The sequence below is a fragment of the Mustela erminea genome, chromosome 6 (assembly GCF_009829155.1).
Source record: "Mustela erminea isolate mMusErm1 chromosome 6, mMusErm1.Pri, whole genome shotgun sequence".
NCBI classification, from domain to species: Eukaryota; Metazoa; Chordata; class Mammalia; order Carnivora; family Mustelidae; genus Mustela; species Mustela erminea.
The window spans coordinates 93166896-93189557 of record NC_045619.1 but is presented as its reverse complement, the minus strand read 5'-3'; the positions used below and the strand labels follow the sequence as shown (position 1 = coordinate 93189557).

Below are 22662 nucleotides of genomic sequence, written 5' to 3'. Positions count from 1 at the left end.
AATCTTTTATTTTTAAACAAGAAGAAACATCATCAAAAATAGCTGGCAAACAGAGAAGAAAGCAAAATGAAATATTTATTAAAAGTACCAGAGTAGAAAAAAAAAGTACCATAGTAAAATAAGGATAAAGAAGCCCATATATTTCTAAATAGTCCTCAAGCAATAGTGTTATCATAGCCCAGAACTATTCATTAACATAAAGAAATAATACCAAAACAAGTTGAATTATTTTCTGTTTATTCTGTTTAACAGGCAAAGAAGAATGATGTATTTTGGAAATATTCTCATCAAAAAATTCTTAAAATAGTAAAAATTCCTCAAGGAATAAGCTTTGGATATCTGGACTATAAACATGTTAGTTCCTAATAAGGAGTACTGAGACACTAATTATCAATTTCGGACTTTCGTCTTCTTCATTTCAAGAGCAATCAAACCAGTTTTCTTTAGACAGCCTGGGCTGGTTTGGGCCAGGACCTAGTCAGTATGTAGTCTGACAGTGATGTAGGTAAATAGGAGAGAGGAATGAAAAAAAACTGAGAATCCCAACCAGCTGAGTATCGAGTGCGGGGATACACAGACGTCAAAGCATGTTCCATGCAGTCAGTGACCAGGTTCAGGTTTGTGCTACATTTCAACAGCTCTTGTTTGACGCCATTGTAATCTGTATACAAACAGAGAAATGGTGGTCAGCCATCTTATTCCTTGCGGTTTTTTTTTAACAAGATCTTATTTATTTATTTGAGAGAGAAAGAGAGCATGAGCGGGGAAGAGGGGCAGAGAGAGATGGAGAATCAGGCTGCCCACTGAGCAGGGAGCCTGACACAAGGGCTCAATCCCAAGACCCTGAGATCATGCCCTGAGCCAAAGGCAAACACTTCACCAACTGAGCCACGCAGGTGCACCAATCTTATTCCTTGTATTTTAGGGGTGCCTAGATAGCTCAATGGGTTAAAGCCTCTGCCTTCGGCTCAGGTCATGATCCCAGCAGGGCCCTGGGATGAGCCCTGCATTGGGCTCTCTGCTCAGCAGGGAGCCTGCTTCCTCCTCTCTCTCTGCCTGCTTCTCTGACTACCTGTGATCTCTGTCTGTCAAATAAATAAATAAAATCTTTATTCCTTATATTTTAAGGTTAAGACCCTGCTATACAGCCACAGAAATCTAACGACATTTGATTTCTACAAGGATTAGGCTGTAGATCTATGCTTCCCAGTGACAGCCATTAGCCAAATGTAGCTATTGAAGACCTAAAATATAGCTAGTATGACTAAAAACTGAATTTTTAAATTTTAATTAATTTTCATTTTAAAACTCAAATCTATTTCTGGAAAACATTTTAGTATTTTTGGAGTTGTCCATGGATCAGAATAATCTACAGTGTTATCCAATAGAAATAATAATGAGACCCACATATGTAATCTTAAATTTTCTAGTTGCCACTTAAAAAAAAAAGAAAACGGGGGCACCTGGGTGGTTCAGATGGTTGGGCAGCTGCCTTCAGTTTGGGTCATAATCCCAGTGTCCTGGGATGGAGACTCAAATCAGGCTTCCTGCTCAGCAGGAAGCTTGCTTCTCCCTCTCCCACTCCCCCCCCTTGGATTCCTCTCTCGCTGTTTCTTTTTCTGTCCAATAAATTAATAAATAAAAATCTTTTCAAAAAATAAATTTAAAAAAATTTAAAAGTTAAAAATATTTTAAAAAGGAAACACACGAGGAGCGCCTGGGTGGGTCAGTGGATTAAAGCCTCTGCCTTCGGCTCAGGTCATGGTCCCAGGGTCCTAGGATGGAGCCCCGCATCTGGCTCTATGCTCCGCGGCCAGCCTGCTCCCCCCTCTCTCTTTGCCTGCCTCTCTGCCGACTTATGGACTCCGTCTGTCAAATAATTAAATCAAATCCTCAAAAAAAAAACCACATGAAATTAATTTTAATAATATAGTTATTTGGGGCGCCTGGGTGGCTCATTGGGTTAAAGCCTCTGCCTTTGGCTCAGGTCATGGCCTCAGGATCCTGGAGCCCCGCATCTGGTTCTCTGCTCAGCGGGGAACCTGCTTCCTCCTCTCTCTCTGCCTGACTCTCTGCCTACTTGTAATCTCTGTCTGCCAAATAAATAAATAAAATCTTTAAAAAAAAATAGTTATTTAATCCTCCATATCCAAAATACTACCATTTCAGTATTTGTTATCATTGTGAAATTGTTAATAAGGTAATTTATATTCTTATAAATAATGCTCCAGTGACTCTAAATTTTCTTAATCTACAGATGAAGTATTTCCTAGGAAAATTTAGCATCCAAGTTAAGATATGCTATAAGTATAAAATATACACCAATTTTAAAGGACCAATAAGAAAAAGAATAAAAAATACCTTATTAACAACTTTATATTGATAATAACTCTTTGAACAATTCCAATTCCTTTTATATTCTTTTTTTAAAAGATTTTATTTATTTGTCAGAGAGAGAGCATGACAGAGCGTGACCACAAGCAGTAGGAGCAGCAAGCCAACTCGGGACTCAGACCCTAGGATCATGACCTGAGCTGAAGGCAGACACTTAACTGATGAGCCACCCAGGCATCCTGTAACTACTTTTAAATCATGACAGACATATATATATATATATATATATCTCCTTTTATATCTATATGTACTTTTATGTATAGTCACTGCAATAAATTCTATTTTCCTCTTAATTTCTATTGTCAAACTCTATGTATCCAGATGGGAAAAAAAATTCCCTAATACAGTTTAAAACCTTAGACAGGGAAGAGTTTATAACTACAGCTGGCCCTCTGCCATGTTGGGAACGATATTTCCCTAGCTTGCTATGAGTTCTGAGAGGCTCAAGCACTGTTTTGTGACAGCTTTTTTCTTGATTCAATTTTCCCCCCCTCTGCTAATCGTGACCCTCTTGGGCCTGATGCACCCAGAATGTCTGTGAATGACAGAATGACAGTGCTGGAGGTCGGAGTCTTCTGTCTGCACCTCTGTCTGCCTTCTTTTCTCCGGACTACAGTATCACTCAAAGCCAGTGCCTGGGCTGCTGGGACCCACCCATCACAGGGTACCTTTTTGAAAGGCGAGCTGCTCCCTTTGGCCTTGGCAAGCTGCTGACTCCTTTGTGTGAAGAAAAACCATCGCTTCCCCCAGGAAGATGGAACCCCACACCAAGGTGAATGACTTACTCCTATGAAGAAGGCTGCTTTACCTCTACCCCCAAACTGCCTCCTCTTTTAGTCATAAGAATGCCATTCTTACAGACATTGAACCATCTCACTCCCAGGAGGCTCCTGAAGACTGCACTGCACGTGGGGTCCAGTCTCTGGCCTCGGCCAATAAAGCCTTGCAAAGCTGGCCTTCACCTAGTCCTCTCTACCCACACCCCTCCCTCCCCCAACAATAAGGCATGGAGTTTGTGCCTGGGCCCTTTATTACTAAAGGGGTAGACAATACTGAAGGCTGTACTTCAGTTGTGCAGGCCTCCCACACCAGTCCTGCCAGACTACAGAAGCGCACACCCCTCTCAAGACCCAGAGGTTCCAGGCCTCTAGCCTGCCTCCCTAGTACGTAGATGGCCCAGCCCATACGTAACAGGGCAGAATGAGCATTGGCCCTAGGCTGTCCATACAACCTCTTCTCAGCCATGAAAGCCATCACCAAGCCAACGATGAGGGCCATGGGACCTTACCCAACACCTCCTATCCTGCGAAGGCTTTGTTTAAGGAGCTTTGTTCTCAGAGGACCTGCCCATCTTCACCATTCTTCACCAACCCTCTTTTCCCCTTCTCAGGCAAGGTTAGCCATTATCTTAGGAAAAGAAAAGCTCACGGGCATCAAAAAACTTCTGTCCATAGGCTTCTTTAACATGTTCAGGGACTTCTTCCCAGGCTTGCTTGAGTTTCTCCAGGCACCGCTGCAACTCTGTCATTCCAGTTCTGAAGTAGCCAGGCTCAACTATGCTAATTTTCACCCCAAAATGTTGAAGCTCACGCCTGAAAATACAAACCCTGGAGTTAACTCTTTTTTTTTTTTTTTAAGATTTTATTTATTTCTTTGACACACAGAGAGAGATCACAAGTAGACAGAGAGGCAGGCAGAGAGAGAGGGAGAAGCAGGCTCCCCGCTGAGCAGAGAGCCCGATGTGGAGCTTGATCCCAGGACCCCAAGATCATGACCTGAGCTAAGGCAGAGGCTTAAACCACTGAGCCACCCAGGCGCCCCAGGAGTTAACTCTTTTGATTGAAAGACATGACTTCAGTGCCCTCATGGAGGAAAACAAAACAAGTTTTTAAAAACATCTCTACTGAATATTTTGAAGGATAAAGAAACAGAGAGGAAAAGGAAAAAAAAATGTTTTTAATTTCCTAGGTCCAACAATGGGGACATGATTATACAAACTACCAGAACCATTCAATTCTACATCCATTTTTTTCACAGAGTCATGAAGTCCCTACCCTGTTTTAGACAGGGGATCCATGAAGGACACAAGGAAGAACAAAGAAAGTCAGCATTTTTATGGCAGCTACTGCGCTAAGCATCTTACATGCACAATCTCAGAAAATTAAGACTCAGTTGCTTGCCTCAGAAGCTCACAATGAGGGGCACCTGGGTGGCTCAGTGGGTTAAAGCCTCTGCCTTCGGCTCAGGTTATGATCCCAGGATCCTGGGATCAAGCCTCTTATTGGGCTTCCTGCTCGGCAGGGAGCCTGCTTCCTCCCCTCTCCCTCTCTGCCTGCCTCTCTGCCTACTTGTGATCTGTCTGTCAAATAAATAAATTTTTTAAAAATCTTAAAAAAAAAAAAAAGCTCACAGTGAGTGAGTCTGACAAGTAAGCAAATCATTGTTAACACAACTCAAAAGAATTACAGGGGCGCCTGGGTGATTCAGAGGGTCGAGCATCTGCCTTCAGCTCGGGTGGTGATCCCAGCAGAGCAGGGAGCCTGCTTCTCCCTCTTCCTCTGCTGCTACCCCTGCTTGTGCTCTCTTCTCTCTCTCTCTGTCAAATCAATAAACAAATAACCTTTAAAAAAAAAAAAAAAAGAATTATAGGGGCGCCTGGGTGGCTCAGTGGGTTTAGCCTCTGCCTTCGGGTTAGGTCATGATCTCAGCCGCATTGGGCTCTCTGCTCAGCAGGGAGCCTGCTTCCTCCTCTCTCTCTGCCTGCCTCTCTGTCTACTTGTGATCTCTCTCTCTGTCAAATAAATAAATAAATAATCTTTTTAAATAAATAAGAAGAATTATAAAGGAGAGATATTCAAGGGGCTACATAAGTAGAGAGGAGGAGGCAGAGAGTTTCTGAGGGAGTCAAGGAAGGCTTCAATGAGGAGAGACTGTTTCACTTGAGCCTTGAAGGATAAAGAGGACATTTCTGCGTGATGAAAGGGGAAGAACAGAATACCAGATAGTGGGAACTGGACCTGCAGAAGCATGGAATTACTATATATTCAAAGACTACAAAAGACCATTAATGGAATCTGAGGTGGGCACGAAAATTACAAGTCATTGGTCATTCCAGAATATTCAGGTTAGTTCAACAAAGAGTTCCAGAATCCTTACCGGGAGCTGGGTATGTACCAGGCACTGTGCTAAGTACTGCCTTCACCAAGTGAAATAAGATGGCATTGTGTACCATGGGAGAGGTATAGTCTAGGTGTTTGGGGACAGTGATGAGGGGTGTTCCCTAATCTGGAGGCTGAAGTGGCCTCACTGAAAAAGGTGAAGCCCAAGCTGATTTCAAGGAGAAATGTTTGTAATAATTGGTCCATAAGAAGGTAAAACACATAGCATCATGACCCCCTAAAGCTCTGAATGGTTCTCAAAGTGTGGTCCCCAGATAAATGGCAACATCTGGGAGCCTGTTAGAAATACAAATTACTGGGCTCTAGTCCAGATTTATTAAGTCAGGAACTCTGGGGATGAGACCTGACAATCTGTGTGAATAAGCCATCCAGGCTTTGAGGCAACCTAGAGGTTAAAAACGACTTTTCTAAAGGAAAAGCCTCCCTTATCAAAGCAAAATCTAAAACTTTCCATGGTAGGGCCTCAGAGAAAAACTGTCAATGGCTGTGTGTGCTGGAAAAGAGAGAGGGCTGTGTAAGGCCATGGTGCTTCTGCCCTAGAATTTCACTTCCCCTAGCGGCTTCCTCACTGTGATTCCCATCACACCGTGAGATCTGCATTCCCTCTTAAAGTCCAGCTCATGTGTGGGCCAGAACTTCCTTTCCCTGTTTGGCCTTAGCACAATTAGAGCACACTGGAATTTTCTAAAAAAAAATCATGATTTGAACATTGGAAGGCCATTCTTTGCTCTTGGTCTGAGAATGAGTCAAGGGGTCTGAGACACCAGTGAAACACAGGCAGCAGCCCCGTGGAGGCAGACAGAAGGTAAGTTAGGCTGGAAGCCAAGCAAGGCACCTGTCCCATGGTGACAACTCGCATGACTTCAATTATTTCCCTATTCCCTTCCTAGGCAGATAATACAATATGCGTATTATGAGAGAAACCTACCGGTCATGGCACGTGATAAGCTAAATAATGGCCCCCAAAGATACTGGGTCCTAATCCCTGGAACCCATGTGGTACCCTGAAGTTGTGATTAAATTAAGGATCTTGAGACAGGGAGATTATACTAGATAATATGGGTGTGCAATCACAACTACCTTTTTTTTAAATATTTTATTTATTTATTTGAGAGAGAGAGATAGCAAAAGAGAGCATAAGCAAGGAGGAAAGGGAGAAGCAGACTCCCTGCTGAGCAGAGAGACTGATGTGGATTCTGATCCCAGGACCCTGCAATCATGACCTGAGCCAAAGGCAGATGCTTAACCGACTGAGCCACCAGGTGCCCACAATCACAACTATCTTTATAAGAGAGACAGAGGCAGAGTTGAAGGCCCACAGAGGAACAGAAGGCAATGTGACCTTGGAGGCAGAGACTGGAGTGATGTAGCAACAAGCCAAGGAATACTGACAGCCCATAGATGCTGGAAGAGGCATGGAACAGATTCTCCCCTAGAGCCTTCAGAAGGAACCTGGCCCTGTCAACAACTTGATTTGGGCCCAGTAACACTGATTTCAGACTTCAGCCTCCAGAACTGTGAGGGAATAAATATGTGTTGTTTTCAGACACTCCAAATTATAGCAGCCACAGGACACCTGGCTGGCTCAGTCGGCAGAGCATGTGACTCTTGATCTTGGGGCTGTGAGTTCAAGCCCCACGTTGGGTGTGGAAATTACTTAAAAAAATAAAATCTTAAAAAAGAAAAGAGGGGCGCCTGGGTAGCTCAGTGGGTTAAAGCCTCTGCCTTCAGCTCCGGTCATGATCCCAGGATCACGGGATCGAGCCCCAAGCCCCGCACCAGGCTCTCTGCTCAGTGGGGAGCCTGCTTCCCTTCCTCTCTCTCTGCCTGCCTCTCTGCCTACTTGTGATCTCTCTGTGTCAAATAAATAAATAAAATCTTTAAAAAATTTTTTAAAATTAAAAAAAAAAAAATTACAGCAGCCATAGGAAGCTAATACATGGTGCCTAAAATACTCACAGCTCATTTCCAAGAATGAAACTGCCCTAAAGTCAGTTCCTGCTTAACAGAGAGTATGTGTGGCAATATTTTGTGCCATGTGACTACCCCATCGTGTCCCCAGCTAACTGGACCAGGGAGGGTACCTGCTGGGAGGAGAGAGCCCTGCTTAGCCTTGGAGAGTGGCTCTGTCTATTACTACCTGTGTTATGACCATAGCGACCTACTAATCTCTGCCCCTGTTTCCTCACACACACACTAAGGATAAAAATAAGACCTTCCTCGGGGACGCCTGGGTGGCTCAGTTGGTTAAGCAGCTGCCTTCGGCTCAGGTCATGATCCCAGCGTCCTGGGATCGAGTCCCACATCGGGCTCCTTGCTCCGCAGGGAGCCTGCTTCTCCCTCTGACTCTGCCTGCCTCTCTGTCTGCCTGTGCTCGCTCTCGCTCGCTGTCTCTCTGACAAATAAATAAATAAAATCTTTAAAAAAAAAAAAAAATAAGACCTTCCTCATTGGGTTGCTATGAAAATTAAATGACCTGTTAGATGTGAAGTACTCACAACAGTGCCTGGCACATAATAAAGCACACGAAAATGTCACAGAATAGGTCACCTGGCACACACAGAAAATAAACAAAGCTAACAGAGTCCTCCCTCTTAGGAATGAAAAGGTAAAGGGAAATATAAAAAGGAAGCAGCTGACAGAGCAACACATGCCTGAAACAGTGCCTGAAAAAAAGCCAGGAGGTAAACCCAGGGCCATAATGGGCCATGGAGGACGAACGGAAGGTCTAAGAAAAGAAGTGCTTAGATAAAGAAAAGAGATACAGAGTAAAGCAGATGAGTGCCCAGAGACAAAGAGAGTCACCATGGAGAGACAAGGACAGGCTCACTGTAAAGAGGAAAGAAGACAGTCATCTTCTCTTCAGAAATGAAATTTTTTTTAAAAATTTTATGTATTTACTTGACACAGAGAGTACAAGGCGGGGAGAAGCAGGCAGAGAGAGAAGCAGACTCCCCGCTGAGCAGGGAGGCCGATGTGGGGCTTGATCCCAGGACCCTGGGATATGACGCTTGCTTAACCGTGTGAATTACCCAGGTGCCCTGAGAAATGAAATTTTATCAAGGTTAAATCTTGAGAATCAAAGTGTGATGTGGTGGAAGGAAACAAAGACCTACAGCCAAAACACGGTTCTGCCAAATCTGAGTTGCGGCCAGTGAACTTTGGGAAAGAGACTTAAATCGGAGCCTCAGTTTCCTATATAAAACAAACTAGTAATAATATCTATAAATCAAGATTTTTGGAGTAATGAAATAAAATAATGTAGGCAAAAGCAATTAGCACAGTGCCTATGACATATTTGTTGCTTTTGTTTTAACTTAAGAGCGTTACCTCAGAATATCTGAAAAGGCTTCTACTCCATACTTGGAGCTACAGTAGATTCCTCCAAAGGAAGCAATTCTTCCCAGAATGCTGGAGACATTAACAATCCTCCCACGTGCTCTCCTCACCAAGGGAAGCATGCTCAAGGTCAACTCAATCAAACCAATGAGGTTCACTTTGAAGACTTCCATATAGGTTTCCATCTTCAGCCATTCGATGTAGCAGTGTGGGTGGAAGATGCCTGCATTGTTGACCATGCCCCAGAGTCCTAAAACAAAGTCAAAGCAGAAGTTCAGTTTCAGACAAAACCGACAGACTATTTACCTTAATTCGTCTTCGGGCTGACAGCAACTAAAAATGTTAGAAAAAATATAATTTTTTAATGTTCTTTTTTTTTTTTTAAAGATTATTTACTTATTTATTTATTTGACAGAGAGAGGGAATACAAGCAGGGGAGCAGCAGAGGGAGAGGGAGAAGCAGGCTTCCTGCCGAGCAGGGAACCCAATGCGTGGCTCAATCCCAGGACCCTGGGATCATGACCTGAGCCAAAGGTGACACTTAACGACTGAGCCACCCAGGCGCCGCTATTTTTTTTAATGTTCTTAAATCCATCAGTTAACAAGAAAGTAGAGGATGGTCAGGGCAAAAACTAAGAAAAGGCAGGAATCCAGAGACAATAAAGAGAACATTGGTGCTGGCTTTTGATTTGAGGGAATTTGCCAACCAGTGTGAACTTGAATTTCAATATTTATAGCCTCAAAAAAATACACAATAAGATATGAAGTCCAGGACCCACCTAAGGTAGGTATTCTAATAAAAAATACTTTCTTCATTAAACTGGGATCTTTAATGGCTATGCTATCCATATAAGGGTGAGATAGAAAGTCCTTCCAAAGGACTGAGAGTAACACTGTCCACCTTGAACTTTGCCATTGTGGGGAGGGAGCAAGAATCATCCCTACCAACCCTGAGGAATCATTATTACAAGCCATTTCTCATTAGAGTTTGCAGCCCAATTCCCACTATCTGGATGGTCCAAAAATGTCAAGCCAAGAATTAAGTTCAAGGTGGTCAAGGCTTCTGAGCACCCCTGGCACATGATAGAAGCAAACATGGATCCTCTCTGGAAAAATCTTTATATCAGGCGTCAGGGAATCACCAGAGTTACTAAGAAAAATTGTAGTTCATGGTCATAAATCAAAATACAGAAGGAAACAAAACACCAAATGCAAGAACCAACAGAATCAAAAGAAGCAAAAAAAGACTCACAAAGACATTAGATACCAGAAGTATAAGAATTATCATATAAAATATGTATGCTAAATATAACTTAATTTTTTTTAAAGATTTCATTTATTTATATATTTGTCAGAAAGAGAGGGCACAAAAGCAGGGAGAGTGGCAGGGGGAGAGGGAGAAGCAGACTCCCCGCTGAACAGGGACCCTCCTTCCTCTGCCCCTCCATGTAGGACTCAATTCCAGGACCCTGGGATCAGGACCTGAGCTAAAAGACAGACGCTTAACCAACTGAGCCACCCAGGTGCCCAGGAATGACTCTATTTTAAACGGTAGCCAAGGGGAGAAGATCAGTTTCTTAAGAATACCTTGAAAATTCTTTAAACATAAACATAAAGAACTATGGTTATAAATACCCACTGGCAAGGTGAGATAATAGCTTCAGATCTATTTGGCTCATTTTTCAAGGTAAACATTGTTAAGGAAATGAACCACCACTGAAGATCACCTCTATCCTTCAAATGAGAAAGCCTTTTAGGCCCTACTTTGGGGTATTACATGTAGAGAGAAAACTTTAACAACTTCATACCCAAGTAAATGAAAGGAGAAACTACTTCTCCTTACCTCTGTCCCCGACACGCTCCCTCACCCACTGAGTGGCTGCCGATATGCTCTCTGTCTTGGTGACGTCCAGGATCACCGTCTCCAGCCTGTCTGACGTCTGGCCTCTCAGCTGCTGGGCCCCCTCCTCTGTCAGACACGCGGCCAGCACCCTCAAGCCTCGCAGGTCCAGCTGCCGGGCCAGCAGGTTCCCGAAGCCCGAGTCACAGCCCGTGATGAAGACGTACTTGTCTCGGAGGTGGCTCACCACCTGCCTCTCCCGGTACCAGCGCAGGAGGAAGTAGAGGCCCACGAGGGCCGCCAGGCACAGCCACATGGTGAGGGGACTCCCTTCTGCTTCAAAAGAAAGAGACCAGCTTTCATTCCCTTCTGTCCTTTTCTCTTTAACCAGTTATCTACTGAGGATATGCTATGTGCCAGACACTGCTCCTGGGGCTGGGGACTCCACAGTCACCAATACTCCGGAAGCCACAGTCCAGAGAGGGCATCGGAGGTAACAGGACGAGTGCCATGCAGTGTGGCCGGTGTCATAACAACAAACAAACAGTCTGACAAGGCTGCAAATGAGTGGGACTTGAGGCCTAACAAGTTAGAAATGGCTTCACAGGGGGCAGTGTTTTGGCAACTACTTCCTGCAAGATAGCTAAGAGTTCAAGAAGCAGACCCAGATGAAAAACATTACAGGCAGCCACAGCGTGTATTTGAAGGAAGTGGTGGGCAGCATGCCTTCCTGATGCCTACAAGCACTTCAGCATGGTGTGCCACAGAGCATACAGAGGACCCAGATGCCCAGACCAGAGCGTTCCTTCTGGGCCACACTAAGGAATCTGGACGTTATCTTACAGGCAACCAGAGTGTGCTGTTATCGGGAGGTATTACACTGAGGAGTAGGATGGGCAGATTTAGCTTGAGAGATCTGTACCACAGCGTGAGTGGAAGGTATATTTAACAGGGCTGTGAGGAAGGCAAAGACGTGGGTTAAGAGACCCAACTGTCTAGGGGAGATACTGCAGCCAAGGCAGTTTGTAAATAAAGACCAATCAGATGCATTGTTGAAATGAATGTTCAGAGAGGCCTACATTTCTTCATGTAGTTCTAGAGAAACAGCCACCATTTGGGGGCAACCTATAGTGTTGGGTGCAGTACCATATGATTCGTAAGGACGTAAGACACCATCACAGATGGGCGTGAGCCCACCAGCACATCATAAGCACATGACACCTGCGTGAGGTGAATCTATGCCATTCACACTCTTTGGCTTGGCATTCAGGCCATCGAGGTGCTCTGACCCTTGACTTACTCCTTAGGCTTCTTTTTTTGCCACATCCCTCTTGCATGCACTCTTTAGTCATAGCAGCTTCCAGTACCCCACACAGTACAGGCCTTTCATGGCCCAGTACACAATTCTCTCAACAATCCCTTCTTTCCCAGTCCTCATCCATTTGGCCAATAACACTCATCCATTAATACTCAACTCAACGATCATTTTGACTCAACAAACACCAATTCAACACCTACTATGAGTCAGACACAATGTTAGGCACGGATAAACAACAGTAAACCCAACAAGGTTCCATTATTCATTGAATTTACCATCTAAGGGTGAAGGCCAACAAGAAAACAAAGCAATGGAACAGAATTAAGGACAAGATGCTGCTGGAGCACTCTAGGAGAGCTGAGGTTTCTGGAGAGAGAGTAAATAGAATTTGAGATCTAAAGGGTAATAAAATAATCGTAACAATAGCTAACAACAACAACAGCCTAACACTTGCTGTGTACCAGGCTCTTTTCTAAGCAGTCCCCATATACGAACTCACTGAATTCTCACAACAGCACTCTAAGGCAGGTCCTGTCGTATCCCTGTGTCAGGTTCAAATGCCAAAACATTCAGGCATGTGAGTGATTTGGTGGGGAAAATACACGAGAGGATAATGGGGAGAGTGCAGGAGTAGGTGGTGGTGCAGGTCTGAGAGCCTCTGAAAGGAGAAAGAGGAGGGAGGAGTTGAGAGGAGGCTCCTTAACGTATAGGACCCTCAGAAAGTCTCAGCCGGGCAAATGGGGGGCCTTTGAGCTGAGACTGTCCAGTAGAACCCTGCACTGGGCAGAACTGGCTGGGCTCCATTGCTGCCACCATGCTCCGTCACTAGCTGGGGGTGCCCAGGAGAAGCGTGCCTCAGTATACAGGCCATCGCAGATCCAAAAACAATAGCTGGGGGCTGTGAGTCAACCTGACTCCTCAAAGCAGATTCTCTTGAAAAGACATCTGAGCAATACACCTCCACAACCGCCGCATTATTTTATAGATGAGCACTGAGAGATGAAGTATAGCTCAGGGCAAAGGAGGGGGAGAGGGGTCCAGGCAGAAGACTTTTGGACCCCTCTTAACCCGACCCCTGATCAAACAAAAGGGACCACTCCCCCCCCACACCCCACATCCCAGCTGCAGCCTGTACTTGAGCATATCATGACGTCACACTGCTTCCTCCGACTTGTAGACTATGAAGCCCTTGCAAGCTCCGGCTATAGATTCCTCTGCAGCTGGCACAGTGAAGGGTATACAGCCGGGGCTGTGTGGTTGGATAAATGCTGTTAGATAGATAAATGAAACAAAGGGGCGCCTGGGTGGCTCAGTGGGTTAAAGCTGCCTCTGCCTTCGGCTCAGGTCATGATCCCAGGGTCCTGGGATCGAGCCCCGCATCGGGCTCTCTGCTTGGCGGGGAGCCTGCTTCCTCCTCTCTCTCTCTCTCTCTCTCTCTCTCTCTCTCTCTCTGCCTGCTTGTGATCTCTGTCTGTCAAATAAACAAATAAAAAATCTTAAAAAAAAAAAAAATACCCTGGGGGTGGGGGGGACAAAGGGAGAAAAGAGCAACAGGACGAATGAGCCAGAGAAGTAGTAGAAAGAAAGTCAAAGGAAGCTAAGGGAAGAGGGGCTTAATGAGGATCAGCTCTCAACACGGAGCTCCACTGAATACTGGCAGGTTACTGGTGATTTAAACAGGACTCTTAGGGAATTAGTAAAAACCAGCCAACAGTGGGCCAATGAATGGACTGGAGGGCAGAAGTAGAACCAAGTAGAGACTCCTGTTAAAAGAGTCTGGGAAGGAGAGAAAAGAAGGCAGTAGCCACAAGAGAATGAAGGGTTGTGATGCTGTGATTTATAAATAAAAATATATATGTGGTCTTCGTCCATTTCCCTGAACAATGCTTAAAACACTTAGAATTTCCTAAGGGAGGACAACAAAGCTGTCTTATTATGTTAATGAGGCTACCTAGGGGCCTAAGGATGAGGGAACCAACAATGTGATCAGAGAGTTGGAATGAGTCCCACCCACCCCTCTACCTCTGGGAAGGGGAGAGGGACTGGAGATTGAGTCCAATCATTAAAGGTCAATGATTTAAATCAATCATGCCTAGCTTCCATAAAAACTTCCATAAAAAAAGCTTCCACAAAAACACAAAAGAATGGGGTCCAGAGAGCTTCCAGGTTGGTGAACACAGGGAGACTAAGGGAGAGCCACATGCTTAGAGGGGGCTTGCAAGCTCTGTGTCCCTTCCCCACATCTTGCCCTGCGCATCTCTTCCATCTGGCTGTTCCTGAGTTATATCCTTTTATAATAAACCAGAAATGTAGCACAAAAAATATTTCTGTGAGTTGATGTTTTTAAAATTCCAGTAGAGTTAACATATAGTGGTACATCAGTTTCAGGTGTACAGTATAGTGATTTGACAATTCTACACATTACTCAGTGCTCATCATGATAAATGTGCTCTTAGCCCCCTTCACTCCTTCCGCCCACCCACCCACCCCTCTCCCCTGGAGACCTCCAGTTTGTTCTGTAGAGTTAAGCATTTCTGTGAGTTCTGTGAGGGCCTTTAGCAAATTAATAGAACCCAAAAAGGGAATCATTGGAACTTCCAATGTGTAGCCTGTCAGTCAGAAGTACTGGTGATAAGCTGGGCTGGTGGCTGGCATCTGCAGTAGGGGCTGGGGATGGCGTGGGGGGTGGGGGAGGGGGGCAGTCTTGCAGGATTGAACCTTTCACCTGTGGGATCTGATGCTATCTCCGGTAGATAGTGTTGACATAGGAAACAAAGGCAGAAGGAAAATTATTAAATTTCCTTACTACTTACAGCCCATTGACAGGCGGAGTGACATTCCTCTAGGAACTCAGCTGCCTGGATGCTGACAGTTCATTAAGGCCAAAAGGCAATTTCAGCCCGACCCACAGGACCCTGTAAGTCCACTTAAACATATAAAAATTCTGGGGCGTCTGGGTGGCTCAGTTGGTTGGGCGACTGCCTTCGGCTCGGGTCATGGTCCTGGAGTCCCGGAGTCATGGGATCGAGTTCCGCATTGGGCTCCCAGCTCCACAGGGAGTCTGCTTCTCCCTCTGACCTTCTCCCCTCTCATGCTCTCTCTCCCTCTCTCTCTCTCAAATAAATAAATAAATAAAATCTTTAAAAAAAAAATTTTCTTTCAGAAACTTCCCTTATCTCTGCTCCCCAAGATACATGTTGGCAATCATCCCCCAAGCCTATGACCCACTGACAAACATCTAAAGGGTCTCATAACTAAGGTTTTACTAGACAGTAATAAATGACCTTTTCCCAACAATAGCTATTGCCCCTCAAGGTCCTGGAAACCCTGCTTCCAAAATTCCTTAGACTTACACTATCCCTAGCCCCCTCCCAACTTTAGTATTCCCTCCCTCTCCCCACTTCCTTTTTTCCCCTCTCCCTCCACCTCCCCATGATCTCTCTCCCATTCCCAACTTTCTCTCTCCAACCTGAGAGCTTTCCATTCTCTAGCCAGATGCTTCTGGCTCTCCTGTACACCTGCATTCTGCATTCTCCAGTGTGCTATAGTAACAGGGCTTCCTCCCGCCTGTTCATTGACTAAGACTCACTTCCTGATGTTAATCAAAGATGAAAATCCATTTCCCCCATCAGAGAGCAGTTCAGGCCGCACAGCCTTCCGGGGTCTTACTCTTCAACCGCATAGCCAGCAGCGAGAGGACTGCACTCATAGAAGAGACATGCCAGGCCAGAGAGACTCTCCGGGCACCAAACCTGAACATGAATCAAATTCCCTAAATACGCCTTGAGTACTTCAAAGATCAAACCCCAAGTGGCCTGCTTGGTTTTATAACCATTTGTCTGCAAAAGCCATGCAATCACTTATGTTTCTGCCTTTGACCCAGGAGATTTATATGTTTATACTACTATTTCTTGATTTAGCACCTCTAGACATTTTCTCACTTCCTGTCCATCAACTGAACTTAGCTTTCTCACACCGTATTGTCTCTTTCCTTCTCATCCAAAGGACACCACCTGGTTAATTTTCTTTAAGGAGTTTTAAAGTTGAACTCAGAAAACACCTTCATAACCGTAATGCACAAATTAAGATTACTCTTTACTTCAGGCCGGACCCTCGCCATCCTTGGTCTTCATCATCGTTTGAAACTGCTCTTCCACAAAGATCTTGAAAGCTGAAACTGCCCTCTCTGACTACAGCCCCTTCCTATCTCTCCCCCTCCTTCCCTCACCTCCCCCTGTCTCCCTCCTCTTACAGCGCCCTCCCTTTGCTCAGTCTCATATTATTACGGTCCTCTTATGGCTTCATTTGCCTCCTTATTCAGTGTAGGTCCTGGGGCCAGCCACTTGCGGGGTGTTTTACTGGTGTCCCAAAGCCTTTACTATCCACATTCCCTCGTTGCCAGCTGCCAAGTGGCACTAGAGAAAGGCTAGAAAACAAACCAGCGATTTCCACAGCAAATCAATAATATCCCATCTCCGCTGGACTTTGCTGACACAAGGCAGACCTTCTGTTTGCCTCCATCTGACCCTCCCCTTGTGTGTTCCCAATAAGACCCATTCCAAATCTCCAACCTTCTCAATTTCCCAGCCTCATGTTCATCGGGCTCTCCTTCCACAGATGAGCTGACCTCTTGCCTCCCTGCCAAAATCCAGATAAGCTCTACTGTTGGGTCCCCCAATAATGGGTCCGTGATTAAAGGAGCGAGACTGATACAAAGCGAAGGTCAAGCAAAGCTTTATTTCACGCCAAGCATCAAGAATCAAACCAAGGGCGCCTGGATGGCTCAGTGGGTTAAGCCTCTGCCTTCAGCTCAGGTCATGATCTCAGGGTTCTGGGATCAAGTCCCGCATTGGGCTCTCTGCTCGGCAGGGAGCCTGCTTCCTCCTGTCTCTCTCTCTGCTTGCCTCTCTGCCTACTTGTCAAATAAATAAAATCTTTAAAAAAAAAAAAAGAATCAAACCGAACGTTCGGGGCCGCACCTCTTACAAGAGAGGGCGACCCCTCTCTCCCTTACAGACTAACTTTTATAGAGCAAAGGCCATGTGGTTGGGCCTGGCCACTCACGGGTGGCCAATGAAATTGTAACACACAGAGAAAGCTGCACAGTCATGCTAGGTGACCAACTGAATTACAGTTTACCCTAGTAGACATTTGAACCAGCCTATCACCTAGTTCAGAATTGGCACCCAAAAGGTGCCCAAAGGGTGGGGCCCATACTCCTTGGTAGCTAGGAGACAGTATGTGCCCCCACTGATTGAATACCTCCACCTGGCCTGACCCACCCTTGTACTTGGACTTTGTTACCGGGGACTGGTTTCTGGGACTTGTTTTTAAGTAAGTTGGGGGGGGGGCAGGACCAATTTAAGTTTTATTGCATAAACAACAAAATGGCAGTTCAACCGGGGTGGGGCCGCTCTGGCTAAATAGGCCCTTACACTACCTTATCATCCTCATTTCTAAACCAACAGCCTGCACAGTCTAATTCATACCCACATTTTGTCTCTCATTTCAGGAGCTGCCATGTCCACTGAGGACATCCTTGCTTTAAATGTCTCTATATTTTCTGTACTCTGGACTGCTCTTTTGTCTTTCCTCCTCCCTAAGACCATGCTATCCTGCCACCCTCCAAATGACAACCTCTCTTACTCCATATGGTCAAAATATTCATGCACAGGCCCCCTATTGTCTCCCTGTCCATGCGTTCCCAACCCCTTGTACTCCACCTCCCATCCCCATCCCTCTCCGGAAACTCAGGGCTCACCAAGGACCAAGGAGACAATCCTTAAGGCCTTTTATCTCTCCTCCTTCTCAGATATCACTACAATAGCTAGCACTTTCTTTTTTCTAGTAATTGTATCTGGTTCCCAAATTCCAACTGGATCTTGGATGAAGGAGAAGATTGCTTTCTGACCATACCATGCCCTTGCTGAAGCCTATCCATGACCCCATCACCCACAGATAAAGTCAAAACTCCTCAGCTTGGCATATAATCATAATAGTGAACAGTAATTTAGAACTTTCCTTGTACCAGGCACTGTTCAAAACAACATACACACACATACAACCTCACAACGTACATGCAGGCATTATGCCTACTTTTCAGATGAGGACACTGAGGCACAAATTAAGGCAAAAATGAAATGAAATGCCCAAAGTCAAACAGAGAGTGAGTAGTAGAGACTGGATCAAATCACCATGCCATACTATCTCTCCCCTAGAAGACTTCCCATGGTCCGGCTCCGGCCTACTTTTTCCACCTAAGCTCCCTGCTCTCACAGTCAGAAGCCATCACCTGCTTCATTTCGACCACCCAATTCTGGGAACACGTTCCTCCCTTGACTTCTGAGATACTCCACTCTCCTGGTACTCCTGCTTCCATCACAGCGCCCCTTCCCTTCTGTAAGGGCCTATTCAGCCAAGCGGCCCCACCCTGGTTGAACTGCCATTTTATTGTAAAACTTAAATTGACTCCCCCCCACAACCCCCCAGGGGAACTTACTTAAAAGCAAGTTTCGGGAAACCAGTACAAGGGTGGGTCAGGCCAGGTGGAGGTATTCAATCAGTGGGGGCACATACTATCTCCTAGCTACCAAGGAGTATGGGCCCTGCCCTTTGGGCACCTTTTGGGCGCCAATTCTGAACTAGGTGATAGGCTGGTTCAAATGTCTACTAGGGTAAATTGTAATTCAGTTGGTCGCCTAGCATGACTGTGCATCTTTCTCTGTGTGTTACAATTTCACTGGCCACCTGTGTGTGGCCAGGCCCAACCACATGGCCTTTGCTCTATAAAAGTTAGTCTGGAAAACAGGGAGGGGTTGTCCTCTCTGTAGGGGCCACCGAGACCGGTCTGTTTGACCGTCGGGTTTGATTCCTGATGCTTGGCGTGAAATAAAGCTTTGCTTGACTTTCCCTTTTTATCAGTCTCGCTCCTTTAATCACAGACCCATTATTGGGGTACCCAATTTTGTGGGGACCCAACACTTCCACCTAGTCTGCTCCTCCTCTCCTTCCTACACCCTAAGTACAAAGATTCCCCAGTGTTCTGTCCCAGAATCCTTCCCTGCCTGTTCCTCACTCTCTCCTTGGCCATCTTGTCTCCTCTTAAGGTTCCAACTCTCACCTCCACAGAGCTGCCCAGATCTGTATCCCCAACCTGACCATTTCCTGAGGCTTTGTCCTATAGTTTTTTAATTTCCTGAATTACTCTCCAGCCAGACATTTAGCTAGACACTCAGTATACCCACGGCAGACTCATCATCTTATCTCCTAAAAGTGCTTCTCCTCTAGTATTCCCAATTTCTATTTGTATTACATTTTAGTCTTAACGCTCTGACACTTCCTCTTCCTGGCCCAATGCATTCTTTGAGGAAATGAGGCTGTAGAGTCAGGCTTGGTTGTGTCCAGAGCACCTGTCCCCTCCTCTTCATTCCTACGGTCACATTCATTGTTCAATCAAGCCTTCAACACTCAGTGCCTGTTGCCTGGCCTATCATATAAGCCTTCTCACTATCCCTACGGGATCAGTCCCTTCCCCTCTCATCTACATGGTGCTGTCTGCTTAATTTTCCCAAAGCACAGCTCTGCTGATGTTACTACCTGAAAAGCATTGGACCTACTAAAAATAATCTAAAACTTCAGTTGGGTGTACAAGGCCCTCCATTATTCCTAGTGTGTCATATTCTCTCAAAAGTTTTACAGGCACATTCGCAGCCACTAACCACCAAACAAATGACCTCCCTAAGACTAGAACATCAAAAAAAAAGCACAAAGAGGATTACTAACTCAAAAATCGTGAACCTGAGATTGTAACCTGTGGATATCTCAGAGATTAAGGAAAAAAAGTCATGACCAGTGAATACCAAACAAAGGATCAACAAAAGCTATGAAACCACAGACCCAGAACTGTGCATTTAGTTAAGGCCCCACACCAGGGCTTAATACCTAATTTAACTACAGTTTCAACATAGCCCATAAATATAATCTTAATCAGGAATTTGTTGATGGGCACCTATTAGTTGGCCACATGGGCCCTCTCCATCCTCCAAAGACAGGATGATCTTCAAGGTAAGACCCCCAGCTTTCCCCCTAAGCGAAAGCAACCTTGCCTAGAATAATCCTTTTCTTTTGCTAATAACTTTCCTGCCCCACCCTCCTTCCTATAAAAACCTTCCATTTTGCACGGCTCTTCTGAGCTCCCCTCTAGATGGGATGATGCCTGATTCATGAATCATTTAATAAAGCCAATTAGATCTTTAAATTTATTTATTGAATTTTGTTTGTTAACAGCTGCAAAAACTACAGAATAGTAGCTGAGTGGCGCTGATGCCTTAATTTTTAGGACATCTCAAAAAAAAAAAAAACTTTTTTTTTTATAACATCTCTCACTTAAACTGAGGGTCTGATCGGAAGGGGGGAATGTTAAAAAGAAAACCACAGGCCCCAAATGGAGTCACTTATGTTAAGGCCCCATGTCAGTAAACCATGATTTAATATCTAAGCTAACTACAATTTCAACTTCTCCAGGAATGTAACCTTTCAGCAGCCAAAATGGAATTTCCTGGTCAACACTAGGAGATAATCCTCCATAGACTCTATCTCCCTTAGGAAGGCAACCTTGCCTAAAGAATGCATTCCTTGTTAACAAATTTCTTCTTCTTCTTTTTTTTTAACACCCTCCTTGTGCCTTTAAAAACCTTTCTTTTTCCAAGCTTAGTGCAGCTCCCTCTCCTTGCAAGATGGGATACTGCCCAATCCATGAATCATTTAACAGAGTCAATTAGATCCTCAAATTTACTCAGTTGAGTTTTGTTTTTTAACACAATCCAGTTGGAAAACTCACTGTTTTCTCAAACCTGCCGGTGGATTTCTTGGTCTGGGGTTTTGCTCTTGTGATTTCCTCTACTTGTTCACCGAAACAGACATTTATGAAATAGCAACCATGTGCCAAGCCCTGGGTAAGTGCAGAGGATACAAAGATGAATAGAGGGGCACCTGGGTGGCTCAGTGGGTTAAAGCCTCTGCCTTCGGCTTAGGTCATGATCCCAGGGTCTTGGGATTGAGCCCTGCATTGGGCTCTCTGCTCGGTGGGGAGCCTGCTTCCTCCTCTCTCTGTCTCTGCCTGCCTCTCTGCCTACTTGTCTGTCAAATAAATAAATAAAATCTTAAAAAAAAAAAAAAGATGAATAGAACAGTGACAGTCCTCAAGAAGCTCACAGAACTAGGAGGGGAAATAGAAATAAAATTATTAAGAAAATGTGGAGAGGGTGCCTGTGTGGCTGTTGGTTAAGGGACTGCCTTTGGCTCAGGTCATGATCCTTGAGTCCTGGGATCGAGTCCCACATCGGGCTCCCTGCTTGGCAGGGAGTCTGCTTCTCATGTTCTCGCTCTCTCTCTCAAACTAATCAATTAATTAATTAATTAATTTTTTAAAAAAAGAAAATGTGGAGAGAACAGCAAGAGAAAGCACCTATTATGCCAAAGGTTTAAGGGCAGAGTAGTATTCGAGGTGAACAAAAGCTCAGCACACTAAGCAGAAGGACAAGAAGTATACCTCAGGCTGCCAGAATAGGATGGGAGAAGGCAGAGAGGTCTGTAAGGCTAGAGGCCATGGAGTAGCCACAGATGATGCTGGGAAAATAGGTTAAGGACCTGATCAGGAAAGTCCTTGGATGGCATGCTAAACAATGTAGATTGTACCCTACATTTTCTCATCCATACATTTAATAAACATTTAGCTTATTAAACTAAACATAAACTAATTAAACATTTAGTTTAATTAATGCAGTGTCAGCCACTGCATTAGGTGATCACCCCTCATTCACTGCTGGTGAAAATGTAAAATGGTGCAGTTCCTTTGGCACCTTGAAAACATTACACTCAGTGAAAGAAGTCTGTTGCAAAAGACCACACACTGTATGATTCAATTTATAAGAAATTTCCGGAATAGGCAAATCTATAGAAACAAAGAGTAGGTGAGTAGTTGCCTAGGGTTGGGTTCAAGGAGTTGAGGGAAAATGGGAGGTGATGGCTAAAGAGTAAGAGAAGTCTTTTTAGGGTAATAAAAATATTCTAAAATTGATTTTGGTGATGATCCCACAACTTGTGAATATATTAGGAGTTACTGAATTATAAACTTTAAATGTATGAATTGTATATGTGAATTATATTTTAAGAAAACTTTTTAAAAAGTAAAATAAACAATAGATATAATAAATATGTTAGAAGAGGATATGCACTTTGGAAAAAAGAAAAAGTAGAATAGGGGGGATCAAGAGGGCTGGAGGGAGGACGGTTTACAGCATTAAATATAGTTGTCAGAGTAGGCCTCGTTGAGAAACAAACATCTAAACAAAGACATGCAGGAGGTAAAAGAGTTGATCATGCAGTGGGTATGAGGAAGAAGGGAGCAATTAGAAATATACAAGAGGCAGATGCCCTAGGACCTAGTGATTGGATGGGGTGGGGGGTCCTAGGATGATTTCCAGTTTCAAATCCCTGAAATGCAAGGATGGTTTAACATATATAGAAAATTCTAGAGGTGGGTATGGAGCTAAGGGGAAAAAAAGAAAGAAAATCCTAGATTCCACCAAGAA

General features: G+C 44.6%; 1 protein-coding gene across 3 annotated transcripts in view; it reads right to left on the bottom strand.

The window, feature by feature from the left end:
- Positions 1-220: 220 nt before the first annotated feature.
- Positions 221-22662, bottom strand: part of HSD17B6 (hydroxysteroid 17-beta dehydrogenase 6) — a 35164-nt gene continuing 12722 nt past the window's right edge. For 2 of the 3 annotated variants that reach the window (XM_032348702.1, XM_032348704.1), the window contains exons 2-5: positions 10756-11088; positions 8904-9162; positions 3823-3986; positions 221-661 (exon numbers count right to left, since the gene is read on the bottom strand). In XM_032348702.1, the coding sequence (XP_032204593.1) occupies positions 444-661; positions 3823-3986; positions 8904-9162; positions 10756-11068 (954 nt within the window). In that variant the 5' untranslated portion in view covers positions 11069-11088 and the 3' untranslated portion in view covers positions 221-443. The remainder of the gene's footprint in view (positions 662-3822; positions 3987-8903; positions 9163-10755; positions 11089-22662) is intronic. The other variant, XM_032348703.1, reaches the window with a different exon arrangement.